Consider the following 13,200-nt stretch of genomic DNA (forward strand, 5'->3'; position numbering starts at 1 on the left):
TTAAAGGTGGGGTAGGTAATTTTGGAGAAACCAGCTCAAGTGCGCTACAATTTGAAAATACACAGCCGGAAAAAATCTGCCACTTCCTTACAGAGCCCCTCCTCCAACACACACGTACGCGCACATGACCAATGAGGGCACGAGATAAGTTTCTGCACAGATGGAAGGCTGACAGGCAGGTAGGCCATCCAGTTATTTTAGCCGGGCCGGCTAAAATGATTGGTCGTGCTTTTTACAGTACTACGGCTTCCACAGATGACGTTTTTTTATGGATTTTTTGTCAAAGCACTTCAGATATTCATTGCTATCGGGATGTTAAGAGCATTCCATGGAATATAACAAAAAGTGTATCTCGAGCCGGTTTCTCAAACTTACCTACCCTACCTTTGATGCACTAGTATCTGTCTTCTTGATGGCACTTATGTAACAACACTCACAAGTGCCTCAGTACAGCAAAAGGAAAAAAGTATGAATTGTATTTTATTTTTGAGTTCCACTTCCTTATAGATTATCCTGTATATTTATTGCTGTTGCAGACTAAATTGTGGCTGTGATGTAGTGAAATACCGACTTAATGGGGTATCCTACATTCCCCATAATGCAACTCAATAGACTTCCCTTGCCTGATAAATGCCAATATCTTTAAACTCTTGGCTCCAACATGAGCTTCCTTTACAGTAAAACAATTTTTTTTCACAAGTTGAACTCCCTGACAAGGAAAATTAGCTTTGTGTAAATGTACTCAGCCATCACAGTCAGACAGTAAGATTTTCCTAATAAGTATTAAACGTTCATGAGTACACTATAGTTATTCGTTTTTTTGTATGCCCCCCCCAATCCAGCTGTCAAAGCAGTACAATGTGCTGAGAATAGCTTTTATGTCAAGGCATTTTTAATCTCCCATTTTTAGAATGTCACTTGAGTTGGAGGCAACACAAAAATATCCGATAAAGGACAAGACCCCCTTTGTCTACGTTTGAATGCAAGCAGCCGGACGGTGGATACAAGGCCTGTGCAGCTAAAAGCTAATGAGCTGATTGTATGAGTTTGAGTGTCAGCAGTTAGTCACTGAGTTCAAATCAGAGAAGTGAACCAGAACAGGAAAACTATTTGTGAAGTCTACGGTATAGCACACAAACACTGTGTGCCTGACTGAGTGTGTGGGTGTACGGTTATAAACACCTGAACGTGACCTCAAAACAACACCAATTACACGTGAACACACACCAGTATACTGCTGGGCCTCTCTCTCTCTCTCTCTCTCCCTCTCTCTCTCTCTCTCTCTTCCTGTGGTCTGCAGCAGCCAAAAGCAGGTCAGGCTGTGAGGGCTGAGAGTGTTGTTCGACGAGAGCTCCACAAACTATTTAGGTTTTTAAAAATAGATTTAATAGAAGACATTTTGACATGTCACAGTAGGAGAGAGCATAGGTGTAAATAATAGAATTAGGCTTTCTGAATCCTGTTATTGTGCATGTTAGCGTGTTTTGAATGGAACAGCGCCATCGTTATTATAGGTAAGTAACACCTGTGGTTTTCCTGCCATGACCAGTCAAAATGTCTGCTGTGAACATGCCTGTGGTCCACCCACACAGGTGTTGACACTCTGTCTGATTACACCTCCTCTCAGCACTGAGTGGGAGGGTGCAGAATTGATTGGCATTGCCTCGCCCTCCTGTTCATTTGGTTGCACCTGTTGGAGCAAATTAACTCTCACCTTATTAACTCTCACCTCATTTGGACCTCATGGCCAACATTCACCTGAGCAGAGGTCTAATAATCAAAATTGAACCCCTGTGAGGGCTTGCAGCAGGGCCTTCAAGTTTTAGCCAAAAGTAAAATTACACTTGGAGAACCATTGGCGAGATACCTCTTGGTGGTCCTCGGATGGTCTCTTTTCCCCTATTGAGAAGTTCCTTCGACTATGGTGTGTTCAGGAGCTTGAAGTAGTTATGTGGGAACAACTGGATTTTGTGTTGTACTTTATATTGCTCAGATAGTTTAAAGGACACATTGATATCTGATTACACCACATGGATGCAGCACAAATGCTCTTTCTTGCAATTAAGGTGAAACATAATTTGTATATCCGCTGCTTGATTTGCATCCACTGAAAAAGAGGTTGTTCTTTTGACCCATGCTACACCTTTCAACCAAGTTGTGTGATAATTGCCTAAAGCATAAGGAGTAAAACCACCCACAGGTTAGTCAATATTGTGAAAGCAGCATTGTAATCTTGTAGCTGCTTGAGGTTGAGCCACTGTATAATTAACTCTATTGCAATACACATCTTAATTTGCAGACTATGAAATGTCAAATAAATGGAGTAAAAGGAAAATGTCTCCCTCTTTAAGTAGTCCTTTGAAAACAGATAATTATGTTATTGATACTCATTAGATACATATTTAGTTGTGTGTGTATCCAAGAAGTACCTTAACCCTTAACATATATGTCACGGATGCTTGCTAATTCAGTTGGCCGTCAGTAAACCAAAGCAGCTTGATATCTAACCATAATGCATTCTCCATGTAGGAACCTCCTGGATCCAGGAAGCTGACAGATCCAGTTTGAATAAATTGACTATTAATTCAACTTAATGTCATCACCGCAGCTGTGTCATGGGAGTGTGCACAACCTGATCTCGTTATTTCACACAGTTAATGTTAATGTTGGTGTTTTTCATTGTCTGTCTGTGTGTGTGTGTGTGTGTGTGTGTGTGTGTGTGTGTGTGTGTTGTTTAGTGTGATGTGTGTGTTGTTTAGTGTGATGTGTGTGTTGTTTAGTGTGATGTGTGTGTTGTTCAGTGTGATGTGTGTGTGTGTGTGTGTGTGTGTGTGTGTTGTTAAAGGCTATAATTGATCTTAATTGAGGCTCTTTTTGTTATTTCTGCTGCTTCAGCGGAACTAATAACAACTGAGTGTCATTCGTGTCTCTATTACGTGACCTTGTTAAAGCTTGTTGATCACTGTAGCTGCTCCTTCAAGGACTGTGTCTCACAGTTCATTATGTTGCCTCTTTTCTTGCTTCCTCAGACGACTACCCGTCTACCCTCAACGACCATCACAGTCCCTCCTCCATCCCCATCTGTCCCAGCCCCAGAACCCTCACTGGCTGCCCCTTTCCCACTGTGCCTGCGGCTGGCCAATCAGTGCCCCACGTTCAGTCTCCGCTGTCCGACCCCAGCCAACCGCAGCCTCCTCCGAAGGTGGCGAAGGAGAGTCCGCAGAGCGCCAAGTCGCCCAGCGGGTCGAGGTCTGGCGGCAGTGGCGGCCTCAGCTCGGCTGTCTGCCTCCTCAACAGGGACAAGAAGCAGAAGCTCCGCGCTGCCAGTGTTGGAGGGCGAGCGGTTGCCAGGCAGCAGAAGAACGGCCGCCAAAAATCCACCAACGGCTGGCAGCCGGTCGGCCTGCCCTTTCAGAGGGAGGTTTTCTCTGTGGTACGTAGAGAAAGTCATGCTGGTGCTTTCTGACACAGCCACCAAGGTGCCGCTTGTAATTACATGTTGGGTCGTTAAACTTGACTGTCGTCAGAGGAGGGAGAAGGGGAGTGTAGGAATACTCTGCTACAGTTAAAGGTACTGCAGTCAAATATAGCTCAAGTGAAAGTAGGAAAGTCTTAAGCATCAAAATAAACTTAAGTTACCAAAATTAAAAGTACTCGCTATGCATATTGGCCCATTTCAGAATAATATAAGTCATATATTTTGATTATAATTATTGATGCATTAAAGTGTTATCAGAGCTGGTAAAAGAGCAGCTAGTTTTAAGTACTTTGTATACTGCAGGGTAGCTTGTGAATTTGACTCCAGGTGTAACTAAAATGTTATTTCAGTGTTGATTATATTTCATATCATTAATCCAAATCTTCAAGTAACTAAAGGTATCAAATCAATGTAAATACTCACATAAAGTACAAGTACCTCCAAATTGGACTTCAGTACAGTACTTGAGTAAATGTACTTAGTTACACCTCTGTCGTAAGATCGTTTGGGATGATCTATCACGCTTGTGTTATTGTCTCATTAGAGCTCAATCGCTGTTTTCTTGAGGTTGGTCCAAACACCTGTCTGTCGACATTTCTGCTGAGACACACGAGTCACTCAATACAAATCACATCCTGGAGTTTTTGTGACTCCACAGCCTCTCACACCTCATCAGTGTGTGGATGCTTGAGGAGTCAGTATTTCTGCTGCCCGTGTTACAGGGAGAGGAGGCGCTGGTGCCCAGGAAGTGCTTCGAGGGGGTCCAGAGGGACGGGGAGCTCATTCGGGTCAGAGACACTGTTCTGCTGAAATCTGGAACTAGAAAGAAGTCACTGCCTTTCGTGGCCAAGATCTCAGCTCTGTGGGAGGAGCCAGAGTCAGGTAGGACACACGCTGCACACGGCACAGGAGGAGCTGAGTTAATGCTGTAATAACTGGCTCTAGCGCGGTGGTGAACTGTGTGTGGTTGTTTGTTTTTCTGCAGGAGAGCTGATGATGAGTTTGTTTTGGTACTACCGTCCAGAACACACACAGGGGGGACGCAACCCAAGTCTTCATTGTGAGGTGAGAATATCCTTTGTAGACCTTTTTTAATTTTTTGGGATCACATGACTGCAGCAGATCACGCAGTCATCTTTAGTAAGACACCATTCCAGAAAGATCAATCTGTTTTTTACGCTGCTATTTTAGAACACATAAATAAAAATGTAATTTTAAAACCGGATGTTTCTTTCTTGCAATAATAGATTTCCACACATTCCTTCATATTCAATTCATAGTCCCATTACAGGTTTTCTAAAATGATTTCTAACAGTCCTTTATGGATTGGGTTTCAGGCTTTAAGTAATTCTCTGAAATTGCTTTTCTCGCAGCTGTACTCTGTATTCCAAATAAATATTTAGTTTTGGTATTTGTGGATGTTTAATGTAGAAGCCCAAAAGGAAGTTTGTCCAAATTAAATAATATTTTTCATCCCAAATATAGTCAGTAATTCTGTATAAATCTTCCACCAGTGTTTACTTTTGGACAGGTCCAAAACAGGTTTTAGTAATTGGCTTCCTGGGAGCCACAATTCCTGCAGCAGCTGAAAGCTCGAGTGCTAAGAGGTGTGATAAATATCTTCTAGCTCACTCACCAAACAGGCTGAGAAGCAAATATTTGTATACCTTTTGGAAATAGTGGTTTCTGAGTAGTCGGCAGGTGAAAATGATATACCTGTACACCTGAAACACAGCGTCAGTTAACTGTGCAAATCCTTTGTAAATCAGAATCAGTGTGCTTCACTTATAATTTATTGAATTGATTAAGGCTGTAAATATACTTTATTATTCTCTTTGTCTGAAAGCTCTACAATAACAACAATAATAAGATAATCCCACTTACTCAAGATTTGTCTGTGTATTCAAAGCCTGATGTTGCCTATTTGTCTGTGTCATAACCACTATAGAGTGGCGAAGTCACGCCCACTTACTTCCGCATCATGGGACCTTATTCCGAAAAAATAATACATTGAAGTCAATGGAGAGAGAAAACTTATCTTTTGATCCCGTTTGAATTGTGCCATGAATTACACATATGTTGTTTGTCAATCTTAAAAAATAATTTCCATGTCAAAAAATTCAAAGTTTGTCTTAAAACTGTTGAAATATAAGACTATGAAAAATACGCAACTAGAAAGACTACAAATTGCGTATTTTTCATAGTCTTATATTTCAACAGTTTTAAGACAAACTTTGAATTTTTTGACATGGAAATTATTTTTTAAGATTGNGTTGGATATCTCTAGTCTAGACTTCTCATCATTAATGCAATACTGCCTGTTTGTCCTTGCTGATCCTCTAAGGCAGGGTTCCCAACCTTTATTGCTGCCAAGGGACGGCAGAGAAATTTTAAAAAATGTGCGGGACCGGTTGTCAATTTTAAACTTATTTGAATATTTACTCACCCAGCAGGTGGCAACAGAGGCTAAATTGTATTTAACAGCCTTGAAGAAATACCAATATGCATCCAAAACATAACAACGTTTAAAACCAGGATACAATTAAAACAAAACATTAGGACCGCTTTACAAATATTAAACAATATATAATATAGCCTAATATAGGTGGTAACAGTGGCTAATTGTATGTAACAGCCTGAACAAATAATAGAACAATATGCATCCAAAACATATTAACACAGTTTAAAACCAGGATACAATTCAAACCAATTAGGACCACTGTACACATATTGATATAACTGAAATGTCAGTGAGACCCCTGGGCTTGTTAGCCAGCCATAATAACGTCATACCGGGGCGTTCGTTCCGGTGCACTCCGACAGCATTTAGCACTACATCGAGATTAAGATTAAACTAACTTCTTTTGGGAACACCCACATACCTATGGAGTTGGCCAGATGTGTGTAAATTACTGTTCATGGTAATTTGAAAACAAATGCCGTTGTTGGACACACACAAACACACCGAACATACACACACACAGCGGAGCTGAGCAGAGCACATACACACACAGATCATGCGCCTTTGTGATCGGACATTTCCTTCATAAAACGAGTAATAGGGGGAATAATCGGGCCGTTCGATGTGTGTGCCTGTAGAGGGTGTGTGGTTGAAACGTAGCAGCCTGCAGTGGGGAACACAGTGAAGGTGGTGTGTACGCGCTGGTGCTGCACTTCTCAGAGGCTGCCTCCTGATGCTGCAGCCATTTCATGAAGTGAAGGAGGCTTTACAAATAAAAAAATAGCTCTGCACCCCTGGCCGCAATGTCCTTAAAATGAAGTCCGAGTTCGAAATATATCTCAAATAATGTATGCACTGCCATTCCCCCACAAACATAACAGTCTGCGATGAAAAGGTTGTCTCCTGTGTGCTCCAATTCCTATTGGCGCACCACCTGTAACTTTCTCTGCGCACGAAAGGCTGAGACCTTATGCTAACCAATTTTGATTTATTTTGTATGTTTTGGATGAAATAATATGATTGGTGTAAAATTAAATTAAAATAAAAAAATTAATTGAATTTTTTTTGATATATTTATAATTCTGCAAATATTACAATAAACTCACAGCTATTTCACGGCCCGGCAGTAACCCCTCCGCGGCCCGGTACCGGTCCGCAGACCGGGGGTTGGGGACCCCTGCCCTAGGGGGCTCCGTAGATGAGTGTCCTTCTTGAAATACAGTTTGTTATATATTTTCTTATTTCATTACTGCAATTGGTTACCTTCCTAATGGCAACAAAAAGGAGTAACGGTCATTTCTGAAGCTACATACATTTTTTTAATTAATTTGTCCATAAAGAAAACAAAAAGATTGCTGACTGATAAGAATTGTTTGTTTAAATTAATAAGTCATAAATACACAGAAATATATTGAGTTTATGTGGATACATTCTTCTACCTCAAATATTTGTTTGTGGACCTGCATTAACTTTTTCCTGTAGATAAAAAAAAAAAAATCATAAATGTTTTATAAAAATAATAATATAATAAATAATGACATACTAAAGTAATATAATCATTGATATTATTATTATTCCAAGCCCTTTAAAATCTAAGTGCTCTTATCACAGTTATGACTGTATTTAATAAAACATAAATGGTTGAATGAGCCACCATGTGGGCAGCAACTATTACTACAGCTCTCAACCTGGCTATAGCATTAAACTACATCGCATAAAGAAATCTCTCAAACACATGTTCAAACTCATATATTATTTATTACAATTAAATATTTTTCTTATATTACAGAGGTCCATTTGAAACCATACAAATAATCTGTGCTGCGATTAATATTTCCAAGATATACAAAAAAAAACACCATGCAAATAATATGAACAGAAACTCACATCAGAAGACCCAAACGTCAGGTTTTTTTAACACCTGTGAATGAAACTAAATTCCTTAAATTAGTTTCGGTACCTTCCCTTCTCTCTCTCTTTTTGGTGCAAACATTTCTTTGTGGTGATTCAAGATCAGACCAGTGTCATTTTGCAAAAATGAAAGGCATTTGGAAGGTAGGTAAAAAACAACAGCTAGTACTTCTCATCGTGAAAAACAGAGTAAATACGGGTTAATGGGAACAGGCACAGAGGACCAATTAAGACATACATTTCACAAAACTTGATTAAACAGAATTTGTTTGCTGAGTGATTCCTAAGGCCATAATGTGTACCGTGTGTGTGGTCTCGCACTCTGATCCAGAACGCCCCGGGGGAATTGAAATTGAAAAACCAAATTTAGTAGGCTATACCCAGTTCTGCTTTGTTGGATTGTGCTGTGTGGGCTGGGATACTGTACATCTAGCATCTTTCAAAATACAATACAATGTCTCAGTTGAGAAACAGTGACTGTAGTTTTGTACAGACCAATAACCTTTGGTTTGATTGAAATGGCAGGAACTATGCTTTTCATTACAGCCTAATGAATGAACAAATACTAACATATTAATCAGAGGAGGCTTATTTGAAAGTCAAATATTAATCCATTTATAAATAAATTCAGCTTTTGTAAATTAACACAGCAAATTAATCTCATCACATTGAACAGCAGGGAGTAAAGCAGAAGTAGCCCAAGATGTCTCAATTCATAGACCCCTCAGGCTTTTAAAGGGGGCTGTAAATTGTTTGAAGTTCATGTAAAGCAGTACTTTTGTTCATCTTAAAACATGTCATACAAAGGATTCAAATGCCAATAAGCTTCAAATCAGAGACTTAAAACATCTCAAACACTCCTGCTGCATTATCCATTTCCTCACAGCTTGAAGCTCTGCCAGGAAGTTGTGTCTTTTGTTTGAAACACAATGGGCTAACAGGACAGCTGTGAGGTGGATTATGATGAAGAAGTAGATTAGAAAAGTTTCTGTGGGCATTTTGATACTTTTTATTCCACCATGAAATCTTGTTATGAAATTAATTTGCAGCTGATGAAATTAAAATGACGCAGCTGCTGTTCTTCAAGAAAAACGAAAAACTACAAATTCAGTCATTTTGGAAATAAACGTTATTTTTTGCTGAGATATAAATATAAAATCAAAACTACAATCATGTCTGTACGCTACAAATAAAACTACAGCCAACAGACAGTAAGCTTAGCTTAACATAAAGATTGGATTTTTACAGACAACAGGTTTAGAGATACTGATACATGTTACCTATACCAACAGAGCCAACCGATATGTTTCCACGTGCAGGCTTAATGCTAAGCTAGGCTAATTGAGTGCTGGCTGCAGCTTCATACTTAGCACACAGCTAAGACTGTGGTATTGTTCTTCTCATTTAACTCTTTACAAGAAAGGAATCAAGTGCATTTCCAAAAATATTGAACTGCTCCTTTAACAGATCTCTTTGAATATAAATCAAAACTTGGGCGGACTTGTCAAAATAAAAGCGTTGATGCCTTTTAGATCGCAAGAATCTGATGGTGGAGGAATCTGGATCAGCACACCAAGTAGCTTCATGACCCTCCGGCCGACATCAGTACACATTTCTAAATGAAAGGCTGGGAATGTTCTATAAGGCAGCAAGATCAAGGGCACAGGCTAATGGCAAGGTAGGTTTAAATCATTGCAGCATTCAGCATTCAAAGGTGAAGAGGCGAAGCTTTATCATCTGAGGAGGAGTGACAGGAGAACGACAGGAAGCTGGGAGAGGCCAAGGTACGTTTCGGTCCTGCAGGTTAAGCATCTTTAGTCATATGTTAGCAGGTGTCCTTCAAACTGTATCTAAGATCCTTCTTAATATGTCCTCAGAGGCCTTCAACATCTCAACATAACATTTAATAGGCTTGTATTGGGCAAGCAAGCTCAATCAGTCACAGAAGTACTATAGCAAAATAACACACTTTTTTATCTTCGACAGTGCAGCTAAGAAGGGGAGGCCTTCTCTCTAATCAGGAATGAAAGCCACTCATCTAACAGTGTATTCCCTAAAATTATCTTTTGAAAATAAATTATATTTTCTCAGTACAGAAATAAATACATATTTTTCTCTCAAACATAGGAATGGATCATCATCACAGGTCTAAATGCTACACTGAATACATCACTCACCATCTCATCGGTGAAGAAACAAGAATATATGTGACTAACTGATGCCATCTGCCACGAACACACACTCATCCAGATATATAAATGCAAATATACAGTTAGCTGTCACCGGAGTCAGGTCACACCTCTGGCAAGCAGCTTTGAGAAAGTAAAATATTCCTCAGCATTGGCATAACAAAAATCCCTTCGATGCTTGGCTCATTGGACGCTGTCAAACAAACTGAAGTGTGCTTTGCTCCTAGAGTGCAGGTCTGAAATGTGATATTGTGATAACCACCACTCTGGTGAATTGCTGGATTACACTTATGTCATAAAACCTATACTTTTCTGGGAAAATCATGACAGGTGGAGCGAAAAAACGTCCACATTTCATTGTTGCTGTGCATGCACTTAGTCAGTGGTAATAAAGAACATTTTGAGTAATTAAAAAACTTCCTGATAAAAAAAAAAAAGAAGAATCTTCACAGCTGTGGTGAAAGTCGATAGACCAACAGGTCAATCACCATTACATGTAAATGGCAAATAACAATCTCAAAGATCTCTATTTTGGTTTCTAGGGTGGAAAAAGGCGGTAGTCGTGGGTGTGTTTTCTCACTTCTTAAAGATCACTGCTTATGGTTTTTAGCAGAGATGTTGATAGGGTAAGGGCTTTCATCAGTGGGCAGTATGGTTAAACACAATTGTGTTACCTTATTAGGCAATAGTGACATATCATTTAAATGATCATCTTTGAGATTATTACTTTAAATTAAATAACTGTAAAATGTATTAAGCTAACTAACGATACTATTGATATCGATGTTTGTCTTGTAGATATGTAGCTGGATGCAGCAGCCAGTTAGCTTAGCACAAAGAATGAAAAGAGGGGGAAACAGCTAGCAAGGCTTGGTTTATAGGCCCATTTTCAGTCTGTATGCAAAGCTAACTGATGCTGGCAGTATGGTTATTTTTACCATACTGACATAAGAGTGGCATTGATCATCTCATCCAACAAAAACTTTTCCTTAGAAAGAAACTTGAAGACCTCACTTGGGAGCTTTCCTGTAAGGCGTCTGACTAAATCTCCAGCCACTGAAACCTCTTTCCTACTTCTAAAGGACTGATGCAGCTCGATATCAATATACTTCAAATGTTCTTTATATATAGCGTATCATCCAGACACATTAGTCTGATATCTGTCGGGCAGACAGTAAAATATTCACATGTAACATCAACCTCCCTTCATTACTATGAAATGTAACATTTTCTAGAGCTAGAGTAGCATTTTCTACAGCAGAGTACGCTCCAGGTTCTTCACACAGCCGCTACGACATCACAGAGCCATGTAAGAGAAATACCATTACACTGCCATATAAACTCTCATACAATATGTCAAGCCATTACTCTTACTAAATAAATGCGTGGTATGTTATTTCAAAACAAAAAGAGCTCATGTCTCAATCCTTCATCCCTAAACTTCCAGTTCCCGTCACACAGGCAGCAGGTAGGTGAGTGGCTAATCAATGTTGTGGAGGATGCAGAACATTATCTCACGTCCCGTAGCGTTATGTGTCATGACCCGTCAGATGCTACTGCAGGTTCTTGAGGAGACGTCCGTAGCGGAAGTCGTAGACATGTCGACAGAAAAACACCAGCTCTGGGTCGACGTCCTGGGGCACACAGTGGTGGGGGGGCATGGCGCTGCCAACAACGGGTGGCACCACCAGGGAGGCGGCACAGTCGCGCACACCCTCCCTATGGCGTTTTACCAAGGCACAAAATCTGGAAAATCACAAAAACAGGACATCAAAGTCAACCATCTTCAAAAGCATTTAGAGAAACAATTAGAATAACTTCTACAGGTTCAAACTGTCTGAAACCTGAATAGCCTACTTTTTATTAAACATTATGCATTCTTGAGCTTGAAATAAACAGAATTCTAGGATTTTCTCAGCAGGAATCTTTCTAAAGCAACATAGTGCAAAAATAATATTCTCCAGAAAGCCACCACAAAATGTTCATTCTTACCGACAATACTGTGCCAATGTAAGGACATAGCATTTGTCTTCGATACAGGCCACACTGTTCACATCCTGGTGACGGGATGCAAAGATTTCATTCTGGAAAAAAAAGATTTGTTCATTTTAGCGTCAAACAAAACATAAAATCAACTTGGTTTAAACATCAGGTTAAGCCTTAAACAGTCTTCATTGTACACCAGCTGCTTCACTTCCACATGAAAAGACTCGCAGGAGAACGATGTTTCTTCCTCTGAGTCAAAGCCCTGCTTCTGTTCTCATGCTGCTGCTCTGTTGTTTGTTTGTACAGCCGAGAAATGACAGACTTGTTGTGGTTTATTGTTTTTAGAGATTTATTAAAGTGCAACTTGTTCCACTGGGAGAGAACTGATAACACGGAGCAAGCACAACAGAAGCTGCCTTTCAACATGTACGTCCGTTGTTTCAAATTCTTTCAAACACATTTCAATTTCTTAGTAAAGCCAAAATCTCTGAAGTCTTAAATTGTAATACCTTGTTTTGACGCAAACTCACACAGCATAAATAGGAAGCATTGAATGGGAAGAGTAATGCCTAATTCAGTTTCTCAGTACTTTCCAACTTCCCTTTTCTGTTTATGGATCAAAAATATATATTTTGTGTTATTATAAGTGACTTAGATTAATATGTATAGAAGAAATAATTTACGTGCAACAGGAAGATCTTTGACTCAAAATAAACAACAGGGACAATGCTTATGATAATGAAGGGACATGTGGCTCATTGTTGTGTTTGAATCGTTTTCTGCAACAATAGAGTGGCGAAGTCCCCCTCCTTCCGGTGGACCTCCATGGGACCTTATATCGGAAAAATAATGTATTGAAGTCAATGGGGAGAGAAAGATTATCTTTCGATCCCTTTTGAATTGTGCCACGAATTACACATATGATGTTTGTCAATTTAAAAGATAATTTTGCAAGTCAAAAAAATTAAAATGTGTCGTAAAACTGTGAAGTTACACATTTTTTTGTGTGAAGCGCTCAATGAACTACAACTCTGGTCTTGCACACGTCACCAACACCAAGATGGCCGTCACGTTGGTACATTTCACCTCTTTCTTTCAGAATGAGGCGAAAAGTATTAAAAGAGGTGAAAATCACTACAAGTCTGGGCATGTTGAGAGCTGTACATACGAAAAAG

The 13,200-nt window shown here is 39.6% G+C and overlaps 1 protein-coding gene and 1 long non-coding RNA gene across 2 annotated transcripts in view; one reads left to right on the plus strand and one right to left on the minus strand.

Annotated features, from left to right (window-relative positions):
- The window catches only part of bahd1 (bromo adjacent homology domain containing 1), a 24,642-nt gene extending 19,568 nt beyond the window's left edge, over positions 1–5,074 (plus strand). Inside the window, exons 3-6 of the mRNA XM_010788348.1 lie at positions 3,030–3,433; positions 4,201–4,360; positions 4,464–4,543; positions 4,993–5,074. Coding sequence (XP_010786650.1) covers positions 3,030–3,433; positions 4,201–4,360; positions 4,464–4,543; positions 4,993–5,067 — 719 coding nt within the window. The 3' untranslated portion in view covers positions 5,068–5,074. The remainder of the gene's footprint in view (positions 1–3,029; positions 3,434–4,200; positions 4,361–4,463; positions 4,544–4,992) is intronic.
- A 2,603-nt stretch (positions 5,075–7,677) lies between these two features.
- Positions 7,678–12,219, minus strand: LOC104960350 (uncharacterized). Its single transcript, XR_799982.1, has 2 exons — positions 12,032–12,219; positions 7,678–11,785 (listed from the first exon to the last, which is right to left on the minus strand). It is a non-coding gene; the product is annotated as an uncharacterized lncRNA (long non-coding RNA).
- Positions 12,220–13,200: the final 981 nt, after the last annotated feature.

The sequence above is a fragment of the Notothenia coriiceps genome, unplaced genomic scaffold (assembly GCF_000735185.1).
Source record: "Notothenia coriiceps isolate Sejong01 unplaced genomic scaffold, NC01 NC01_scaffold00031852, whole genome shotgun sequence".
NCBI classification, from domain to species: Eukaryota; Metazoa; Chordata; class Actinopteri; order Perciformes; family Nototheniidae; genus Notothenia; species Notothenia coriiceps.